Source organism: Tamandua tetradactyla, chromosome 24, assembly GCF_023851605.1.
Source record: "Tamandua tetradactyla isolate mTamTet1 chromosome 24, mTamTet1.pri, whole genome shotgun sequence".
NCBI lineage: Eukaryota > Metazoa > Chordata > Mammalia > Pilosa > Myrmecophagidae > Tamandua > Tamandua tetradactyla.
This window is the reverse complement of record NC_135350.1, coordinates 51,346,081-51,356,885: the sequence shown is the minus strand read 5'-3', so window position 1 is coordinate 51,356,885 and position 10,805 is coordinate 51,346,081. Positions and strand designations below refer to the sequence as shown.

At 37.5% G+C, this 10,805-nt stretch overlaps 1 protein-coding gene across 1 annotated transcript; it reads left to right on the top strand.

Annotated features, from left to right (window-relative positions):
* Positions 1–1,883: 1,883 nt before the first annotated feature.
* CXCL13 (C-X-C motif chemokine ligand 13) lies at positions 1,884–8,001 on the top strand. The gene is made up of 4 exons (XM_077142417.1): positions 1,884–2,005; positions 3,657–3,786; positions 6,775–6,855; positions 7,134–8,001. Exons 1-4 carry the CDS (start codon positions 1,942–1,944, stop codon positions 7,186–7,188), a joined length of 330 nt encoding a protein of 109 aa, XP_076998532.1. The 5' UTR covers positions 1,884–1,941; the 3' UTR covers positions 7,189–8,001.
* Positions 8,002–10,805: the final 2,804 nt, after the last annotated feature.

The window sequence follows — 10,805 nt, the reverse complement described above, 5'->3', positions numbered from 1 at the left end:
GGGTGACTCTATAGTTCATGCTCTTATCCTCTAGTTTATAGCCAGGTGTGATAGCCTTGGAGACGCACTGTTCAGAGCTCCCTTAAAGGAAGGATTCACCAGTCAGCTGTAAGGAATGCACATAGCTGACAGACTCCAGCTGTTAAGACCCTCAGGATCGGCTTTAGCATTGGAGCAGAGACCATGGTATTTCTGTAAAGCCCCAAGCCAATGACTAAGCATGGCTGTGGTACTAGGGCCTGGGCATTTCTGCCTGTTGTGGGCCTTCTCTAATAGAAAATCTTTTCTATGGGGCTCCCATTGAGTTGTCATGGATTTAGTCAGTTTTGCATTATAGTCTGAGGCGCTCCCTGTTCAATCTTGCCTCCTTCTCCCTTTCCTTTCCCAGATGTCAGATCTGTTATACAGTCTAAAGGCTTTTCCTGACCATTCCTGTCTCATCCTCCTTTGATCTTTCACAAGAGTTGTTCTGAATAAACCTCTTTTACTCCAATCTCCGTCTTAGCAAACTGCTTCCCAGAGGACCCGACTGAAATATCCTGCCTTCAGATGTCTGGAGTGCTACCACATGGAAGAATACTGAGAATTGTTTCCTATGGTGATAAGGGATTGAATTAAGACAAAGTGACTGACCTACTAGGGAAGCAGCTTTTAAATAGACATAAGGAAGAATTTTCTAATAGCTAGAGCTGCCAGCCTGTGGAATGGATGCCTCAAAATTGGTGAGTTCCCCCTCACTGCAGTCATTTAGGTCAACCAGGGAAGTACTCATTGTATGGAGATTGTATGTCATTATCACAATCCCCACACCCATGCAAACTCGAGCATCTAGGGTGCTAAACTTGAGTAAAAAAAAAAAAAAAAAAGAGATCATTCAGGAGCCACATCAAGAAGAACAAACCTCTGATTTTTCAATGGTCCAATGGGTCCAGTCTGATATAGTCACAGGTATCCACTCTCAGAGTGCCCCAGTATTACTCCAAACCAGACTGGACATTATCCACATACTTTGTTTTTGGTTTTGGTTTTTTAACTCACAGAGCTCCTAGCAAGTGAGTTAAGGTAGGAGGGCTCATGGTCCATTTGGTGTTACCAAAACCAAACTGCACATATGTTTATGTTAAACATCCTGTGATATCTAGGTCTGTAATACAGGATTCAACATCTTATGAAGTTTCAGTCACTCCCTCCATTAACACAGGGTTCTCAAGCTCAAAAAACTTACATTCTAGATCTGGAAGGATTGCCTTCCTCCCTCCATCAAAACACAGGCATATCAAAGAGGGGACACATTCTGTCCCCCTCCAGGATTTCCATGATAGATAACATAAGTAAATATTTTTCAGATACTAAAATAAGAGATAGGAAAGTTCAGTAGGGAAAAAAAAGTAATCTAATCAACATAAGGATATGTATAAAGAAAATATTCATTCCTTCTGCATGTTTACTGGACACCTACCCAGGGGTAGCCTCTGTTTCAGGTTCTGGGGATGCAGTAACGTACTAGATAACATTCCTGATTCCAAGAAGCATAAGCCATTGGGCAAATCTGCTGATCTTCACTGGAAGAAGCAATCAAAGCCAAAATCACCAACAGTGATCTTAGAGAGAGTACCATGGAGTCTCTAAACCGATATCTTTCCCTTTTTTACCCACCTCCCAGCTTCCCGCGACATCCCTGACATCTACAGTCTACATTTTCAAGAAATGTATAATACTCTGATAGTGCTCTGAATCAAATTCATAGAGCTTGCAAGAGGCATTTCAGAAAAAGCAAGCTCAGCAATATTTGGGGGCTTTTAAAACTGATGATAAAGCTGACCTACTGGAGACAAAGGCAGTGGGAGGGCCCTTATTGGTGTAAATATATATGAGTCTCTGGTGCTTGAGAATCCACAGCTTGGACTCAGAGCTGAAGTCTGAAATCCACCTCCAGACAGAATGAGGTCCCCCTCTGCATCTCTGCTTCTCCTGCTGCTGGTCATCAGCCTCTCTCCAGTCCATGGTGAGAACTTTCACTTTTACTTTGATGTCTTTTGAACAGAAATGAACTTCTACTATTTCAATTTTTTTCAATTAAAGAAATGAAGGAAATATGACCAAAGGGGGAAAAACTGCTCAGCTGCTCTTAGATTTCTAAAAGTAAGGTGCTTATTTAGGGATTTAACTCTTAGCGGTTAGAAACATTTATATGAAGATCTTTAACCATGGAAGGAGGAGATATTGGAAATTCAGTGTTTGTGTGGCTTTAATTTGGTTTGTATATTTCTGGGGTTTTTCAGATTCAGCTCCTGCTATAACTTAGTCTTAGCATGTATCTCTTTTCATTCTGCCCGTTGATGCTACCTCTTCTGACTAAATCCCTATAGAGTTTAAAGATTACTAATCTTAACTGGTCTACTGTATAGAGGTTCTTGATAGAATTGTATGATTAGCTCTAGCACAAGCCATTTTAAGTACATCATGGGTATTAAATTATATGCATTCTACAAAGAAGCAGATGTCAAGACTAAATGGGGAGGCTGTCTTTGTGTAGATAAATATATAGTTGCAGAGGTAAGGCTGAAAGAATCAAATATATATGCAGAAACAAATAAGTGCAGGTTTAGAAGACAATTTTTTTGTTAATAAACTGCAGGGATTTTTCTTCATTTTAAGTTTATTTCTCATGCTATTTTCACTCCTTGTGATCCTCATTTGTTTCCTCCTATGTGAAGCTTTTCCATTGCTCCTGGCAAAGTTGGCTTTTAGTAAATCTGCTGTTCCCAGTATATGTTATACCCAGTAAACTTGGGTATAACACAACCTCCATAGTATTTTGGATTTTATTCACTAAACTGTAAACAACTTGAGAGTTCTGTACTGGAAATAAAGGCAGAACAATAAAAGATAAAGGTAGAGTTCATTAATATTCCAGATATGGGTTATTCATAAAAGTATCCTTTTGTTATTGAATAAAAAATAGTTTTGAATTTGTAGTTTTAGCTTTTCTTTGAGAATGATTTGCCACTGTGCCAGAGGACCAATATATTAAACAAAACCACCCAAGAAATGTCTTTCCTGGTATTTCCCCAAATAGAAAGATAAGAAGTAGTATGAATTAAAAGGCAGAGAACTCTGTTACAGCACATTATTGCTCCTGAGACTGTAACTAGTTCTTGTTCTACAGTTTTATATGTTTGGGAATGAAGAGCAGTTGATTTTATAGTTCATTAATTATAACTTAGTTATAAGACCCCACAGTAGTGGTTCTCAAATTTTATTGTATGTATAAGCCCCTGAGTACCAAAATATATGCTACTATAGATTTCAAGAAGTGTTCTGTTTTGCAAAAGTTAATTTCATTATTAAGATATTGGTAAAAAAAAAAAAACAAAACAGTTTGAAAATAATTAAGCCAAGACAAGCAGAAATACACAACCTAAAATCAAAGAGGTAGGGTACTGTGATGGTGGCTCACTGACAGAATTCTCACCTACCATGCCAGAGACCTGGGTTTGATTCCCAGTGCCTGCCCATGTTAAATTTAAAAAAAGGTGGAAGCATGGAAATGAAATTTTAAATTTTTCGAGTACAAAGTATGAAAGATTAGTTCATTAAGTTCCACTTATGAATTATATGCCAACAGGATTGAAATAAATACTCTATATTTACAGGTGTTCTGGAGGCCAATTACACAAACTTAAAGTGTAATTGTTTCCGAGAGCTCTCCAGCGTCTCTATGCGCAACATTTCTCGGCTTCAAGTTTTTCCTGCTGGGAATGGCTGCCCAAAAGTAGAAATCATGTAAGTTGCATGAAAAAACAAAAGTGATTCCTTTCTGCCAATGAAAATAAGATCAAATGTTGTCACACAGTACTCTTTTTCAAGAATCTCAAAGTGATTTATTCTGAGTGATGTTAAAATTCTCAAGCTAATAATAATAGACATATTTGTTGTACTTTGCAGCAGCCACTGAGCTAAGTATTTTATGTGCCTTTGCTTACTCATGTTATTCTTTCTGTGTACCCATGAAGGGATGCCTATTGTTATCACCCTTTTACAGATGTGGAAACAAAGGTTTAGAGAGTTTACTAATTGCCCAAGATGCCTCCTTAGAAAGAGGGGGAGCCAAGACTCCCTCCTGACTTTTTCGTATTCCAAAGCCTCTTCAGTTATCCAACAAATTCCAGTTGGCAGAAGAAACAGACACATTGTTTCCCAGTAAGTTAGAGCAAGAAAATAAGTATCAATGCGTCCTTGGTCTGAATGTCTATTTTATGGAACTGTTCTCTAATTTTAAAATCTATCATATTTGATCTCATATCTCTGATTAAATGGACAATAGCACCTGCAAAAAGTGTAGCAGATATATTCTTTCACTGAATTGGTGTGACCATGCTTTGAGGCTCCCTTTTCTGTACTTCTGGAACAATCTGTAGATATTTCTATCACAGCATTTTCCACATGCATCAAATAAGACACTGCATGTAAATCCTCTGACAGAAAAAAAAAATGTTTAATAAATGTCAGCTACAAGATTATAGTATCATTGTGTTGAAACCATCAGGTTTCTTTTGTCTCATTCCACCTGGCACATAGTATAGGCTGCACAAATATTGGATTGTTACATAGAATACTTTAAATGAAATCTACAGAATCTTTTGCATATAACTTAGATTTCTGATTCTTGGATCTATCTTTAATGAATCATGTGTACAATGCCTTATAGTATAAGGTATAACGTCTTTCCCAGGATATCCCTTACTTGGCTTCTATTAACGGCTCTTGGCTTGGACTGGTTTAGACTTTAGGAATGTTTGTAAGTAGCTGCTTTCTGTTTGCCCCATTTTGATACCCAGTGCTTTGGGCTTCAAACTATTTGTATTTAACTGATAAAAGAAAAATAGTACATCAAAATATAGAGAGAAATTTTTTTCATTAACATGTTTTCACAAATGTCTTTTAAAATGAAAGCTCTAACTAAACCACAATTATTGCCCTCAAGCTTTGGAGCTCCTTTCTTTTGATTTTATCTCCTATGTCAAGATCAAGTTTTTCACCTATCAACCAAGGAACGGTTGACACCCTAATTTTCTCTGCTTTACTATCAAAAATTTTTGAGGTAACAAAAATTTGATATCATGTTTTCACATCAAATTCTGCATTTCTAAATTTTAATCAGATATCAGATACAAAAGTTGCAAATTTTTATGAGAAATTCATAGTAGTCAGGGGTAAAAATGCTATGAGTCCAGATGGTCAGAAATCTGTTTTTTCCATCATGACCTCAGAAAACAAATTGAAAAGGCTTGTGTAAAGAATCCAACTCTTCTATGACCTCTGTCCTTTCTGAGACCTATTACAAGGGTGAAATTTCAAAGCTAGATGGAGGGAGGCTTGCTGTTTGTCATTTTATAGCTAAAATCATTGAAACCTCAAGAAATTCTGTTTTGTTCAAGGTCACCACAGTGAAGTCTCCCAGTTTGATATCATCTGGGAGACCACATTTCTTGTAATACAAGAAAAGCATGTAATTCTCTGTCTGGCACTTGGTAGCTCTTTTAGTTAGCCAGGCTTCTATGACAAACACCACATGATAGCATGGCTTAAACAAGAGGAATTCACTGGCTCACAGCTTTGAGGCTTAAAGAAGTCTAAAATCAAGATGTCAGCAAGACTTGTTTTGCTCTCTGAGGACGTGGTGTTCTGGTGCTGGCTGCCAGCACTCCTTGGGGTTCCTTGGCTGGTATTTCTACATGCCAATGTCCCCTCCTTTCTCTCTTCTGTGACTTCCAGGTTCTCTTTTGGTCTCCAGTAATCCCAATTAAGATCCACCCTCATTCAGTTGGGCCACACCCTAACTAAAAGTAACATCTTCAAGAGGTCCTATTTATAATGGGTTCACTCTCATGGGAATGAGTATTAAAATTAAGGACATGTATTTGTTGGGGTACATAATTCAACTTATCATAGTAACCATTCAGTTCACATCCGTGTAGGGTGGTGAGTTCTGGAAGCGGATAACCTTCATTTGACTCCTGCCCTATTATGTATTTCTTGTGCAATCTTGGGCAAATTATTTAAACTCTTTAGGCCTCAAGTTCCTCATCTGAAGATGAGGACCTAGTAGTTCCTCAAGAACAGAATTTTGGTAAGATTAATAAAGATAATTCATATTATCTGCTGAATGTCATGCCTGGCACATAGTAAGTTTTAGCTGTTAATTATTATTGTTGCTTTTGTTTTTACTTAATGTCTTAAAAGCAGTAAAAGCCTTGCTAACTGGTAATTTGACAGAGTGTAGATGGCACCCAGAGTAGGCCGTCTCTATAACCTCTCCCACATTAAATTTTGTTGACTTTTTTTCAAATAAAAAATCCTCAAAATAATATATTCTTACAACCTATTTTGTTTGTCCAAGCTCAGTGGGAAAACAATTTTAGAGATATTCTGATAATAACGTTAGCGACAAACTGACCTTGGAGTCAGCTTTTTGGTTCATCTCCAACTCATGTAAATGTGATCAAGTAAATACTAACCTCTGAAATGTAAGAATTTGTCAGTTTTGTATCCAGTTCCACCGGGTCGACATATAGGTCCTCAAATGGTGTTTTTCTTATTCCTCACACATCATGGTACAAATCACCTGCTCCAGATCCAAAACATCCCAGCTCCAACTTCACTTTATCTGAGATTAATTATTTGCTTCTTGAATGCTTTCCTTTATCAAAAGACAAGATTGACTGATATGTAACAATGCTATTGTTTTTGTGTTTTTGTTTTTCTCCCCAGAGCCTGGATGAAGAATAAGTCGGTTATATGCTTGAACCCACACATCAACTGGTTACAAAAATTACTGACAGTGTTACACAAGTAAGTCAGTCATCCCAAAGGCTCTCAGATCCCAATTCATAATGAAGGGTTTCCTTTTATTAGGTAGGCAAAGTGGGGACGACTTTACATTTATAAGAAGTTCCTAAGACAGATGCTCATTCGCTACTATTACTTATCAAATAGTGGTGACTCATTCCAGCCTCTCACAAACTAAACCTAAGGCCAGTGTGCATAATACTCCTTGTTGGATATCATCAGGGAAAAGCCAGTCTCTAGTGATCTTTCTCTGAATATGACTTCTTGGTTTTGTTTCACAGAGAAAAAGCTTCCTCATCTCTGCGAGCTGCAAAGTTTGAAAAAAGGATTCCCTGATGCTAATGCTTTCCACTAAGGATACCAGTATTCCAGCCAGCCCTGCATCCCCATCCCTGTTCTGCATTTTAATTTTGTGTTTGATTGAATCCTTTACAATGAAAAGGACTTGTCTCATACAAATATACAAGAGAGTAGAAAACAACCCCGCAGAAATTGATGGGGTAACGAGCTTCTTTTATAGCCAGTACACTTGAGTGCTTAGAGATCACAATTTTACCAGGGAGGAAAGTTTCCTTGAGGACATTTATTTAGTTATGAATCATATAGGTTTCTTTTGATATGAATTACATAGGTTTCTTTTGATCACACACCTGATGTTTAATGCTAGATCTTTCTAGAAAATAAGAGAATGAGAATTTAAACCTTGAAGCTAAACATGTGGCTTGAATTAAGAAGAAAATGATGGAATGCTTTTCAGTCATTTTACATGCTGAGAAAAGTGGGCTTCCATAAGAGAGTCAGCTCCCTTGGAGCCCATGGAAGTTCAACTGGATAAGAGGCAGAGGGCCCCATCTAGTAAATATCCTCTGTTTAAAAATTCACTCTTGAGAGGAGTAGAAGCCTTCTTCCACTTTTAATGAGTTCCTCTGCATAAGATTTATCATCATAGATTTAAACCAGTAACAAAGAATATTGAATTCATAGAATATCCAGAAAAAGCATTTAAAGGATGATGCCCACATGTATTCATGTATATATGTGCCTTGATGAACTTTTTAAATTCAAATCTTTTGCACATTTTTTTTTGTCTTTGGTATGAAATTCTTTAATGTATCCTGTTAACCAATAAACCTGATTAAATGTTTTACTTAATTATGGGAGAGTCATTCTTAACTGAGCATTTGCTTAAATTTAAACATTCTCTGGCTCATCATAATGAAAAGTAGAGTTTTCATCATGTTAATCTTTTCTTTGCATGTCACTTGCCTTTTATGGGCAATCTAAAATTACATGACAGTGAGTTAGTGAAGTTATTCCTGATATTAACACAGTGGGAAAAAATGCTTGACAATGAAAGGCTCTTTCCACTGACATACTAATCATGATTTCCTCCAGACTTCCAAACTCTTACTAAAACCTGTTTTTATTGTCTCATTATATTGATTCTTAAAGAATTCAATATTTCATCTGATGAAGCATCGCATTGGGTTTGACAAACAAAAGGAACAGTACTTAAATCTCATCTGCTTTCTTCCCTAAGCCGTATCTGGTTTTCCCCCCACCCTTGATGAGCTTCCCTGGCTTTTTGTCCCCCTTCCTCTGCTCTGCAACTCACCCAGCTGCTTTAGGGGGGTCTGCTCCCAGCACGCCCACCCGGTTTCTAACCTATACCTTGCTTCTTCTTTAATTTTTAATTTTAATTTTAATTTTTTTATTTACCTCCATTGAACAGGATTTCTTGAAAGGGAGTAAAAAGAACCTATAAATGCTACATTTTTTGTTGTTCATAATTCAACATTTATTTCTGTATTACTAACAATATACAGATTTAAAAAAAGACATATAAAATGTCATCAAAATCCTGCATTCTAGAGTTCCGAAGACTTCAGATAGAAACTTTTAAAGATCAAAAATCATTTCATATTTTAATTTGATTTTGGTCCTCTTTGAGAATATAGCTAAACAAATATTTAAGAACTTCAAATAAGAATGGTTACCATTTCATATGGGCAGATACTATTTTTACCCCCGACTGGTTAATCACTTCTTCAAGGCTTTTAGTTATCAAATAGCAAGTCAAAATTCAATCTAGGCAGTCTGGCACCAGTATCAAGTCTTCTAACCACTACACTATTCTGCTTCTATATGAAATAGATGTGATCTACTGCCTTTATAGAAGCAGAAATCGAGGCAAATGGACATTTACTTGCCTCAAACCACGTAGCTAGTAAGAGGCAAAACTAGAATACAAATTCAGGGCTCATCTGCCTCCTAAGCAAAAGTATCCTAAATCTTCCCACTCTACTGCCTAAAGTTTTCTTATCCCTAAACATATTTTTTACCCTAGTCCCTTTCCTCGCCCTCCTTATTAGGACCTCTCGAAGCCAGGGGACTCTAGAATGTTCATCAGGCCTCACATAGGTTGAGACGTTTTCATGTAGTTGGACCCCAGGGAGATCTGGGCAGCTGGAGGGCAGCATGAAGGCAACGGGCATGTTCTGAAGAAGAAACAAAAGTAGGCCCAATGAGGGTTTTAAACTTGCTTTCCCTACCACACAAGCACCCATGTCTCAATAGTCAGTAGATTTGGTGTTGTTCAACTTGATTTGGAAAAGGGCCTCAACCTCTGTTTAGATGCAGGACAACTTGAGTTGGTTAATGGAGTATCTGAAGAAAGTGCTCTGATGTTGACTTGAATGGGTTTGGGTCTAGAAAGGGAGAATTAGGAAAGAGTAAAGCAAAATTTAGGTAAGATTACATAAATACATACACAAATTAATTAAAACTCAAAATAAAACAGAGTTGAGAAAATACAAGGTGAATATTCAACTCTGGGAAAGCTGAATGAAGGAGCTATGAGGCCAATCGATACAAGGATCTCTCGGTAGCAGAACCCAGGCAACATGCAACAAAGTGAGCTGAGCCTCAAAGTGCTCTCCTCATAGCCATCTGACCAGCAGAAGTTTAAAGAGGAAGACTCTTCTCCTCCAGGTTTTCCACTGACTCAGCCCTAGCCTCAACTAAATATAGTTTGCCCAGCTGGATGAGTTCTGTCTTAGTGTTTTCATCTTTCCTTCACCTTCCATTCAACAACTCTTCCCTTTCACTGAATTGTGCCATTTCACTGCTCTCAACTCTATTTAAGGGTTGGGTACAGAGTCCAGAATTTCCTTGCTCTGAGGAAGCGGTATTTTTTTCCTCCTCTGAGGAAGTTCTGAGGAGGAGGTATTTTTTAACAATATTAATGTGCAGTTCTATTAAAAAAAAATAAACTTGGTGAAACTGAGAGAGAGGAGTGAGTCTATGAAGCCAGAAGGGTAATATTTGAAAGAGAATCCCACCAATTAGTGATGCTCTGACAGAGATTCACCGCAAGCAGTCCCCCCAGAGAACAGCATCAGCATCACCTGGCAACTTATTCAAGTACATATTCTTGGACCCCTCCCCATACCTACTGTAGTAGTAGATTGACTCATGTACCCAACAAAAGATATCTGACTTATTTAAATCTTAATTTGATTTCCTGTGGATGGGAACTCATTTAAAAATAGAAACTTCTGAAGATTTTGTTATTAGTTGAAGTGCGGCCAAACCAAGTTAGGTTGAGTATTAATCCCTATTAACAGGGCCATTATAAAAAGAGGAAATTCCAACGCAGTCATTTGAAACCAGAATTTTTTAGAAGCCAGAAGGCATAGAAGCCAAAAGTTAGTACAGTTCAATAAGTTTTGACAAATGTAGAGTCATGTAATTTCCACTATAAGCAAGATAAAGAACACTTCCATTACCCACTCCCCCCCCAAACTTCCCTTTTGCTCTTTTGCAAGTCTTCTGCTTCTACCCCCAGCCCTAGCAGTCACTGATTTAATTTCTGATCTTAGTTTTATTTTTTCCAGAATGTCCTATAAATGGAGCCATATAATCTATAATCTCTAGCCTTTTGTCTGGCTACT

Bases quoted from the DNA above. Each gene is read 5' to 3' on its own strand.
- CXCL13 (XM_077142417.1), top strand. From the start codon at position 1,942: ATGAGGTCCCCCTCTGCATCTCTGCTTCTCCTGCTGCTGGTCATCAGC. The intron at 2,006-3,656 runs GTGAGAACTTTC...CTATATTTACAG, and splicing joins CAGCCTCTCTCCAGTCCATG to GTGTTCTGGAGGCCAATTAC. The intron at 6,856-7,133 runs GTAAGTCAGTCA...TTTGTTTCACAG, and splicing joins TTACTGACAGTGTTACACAA to AGAAAAAGCTTCCTCATCTC.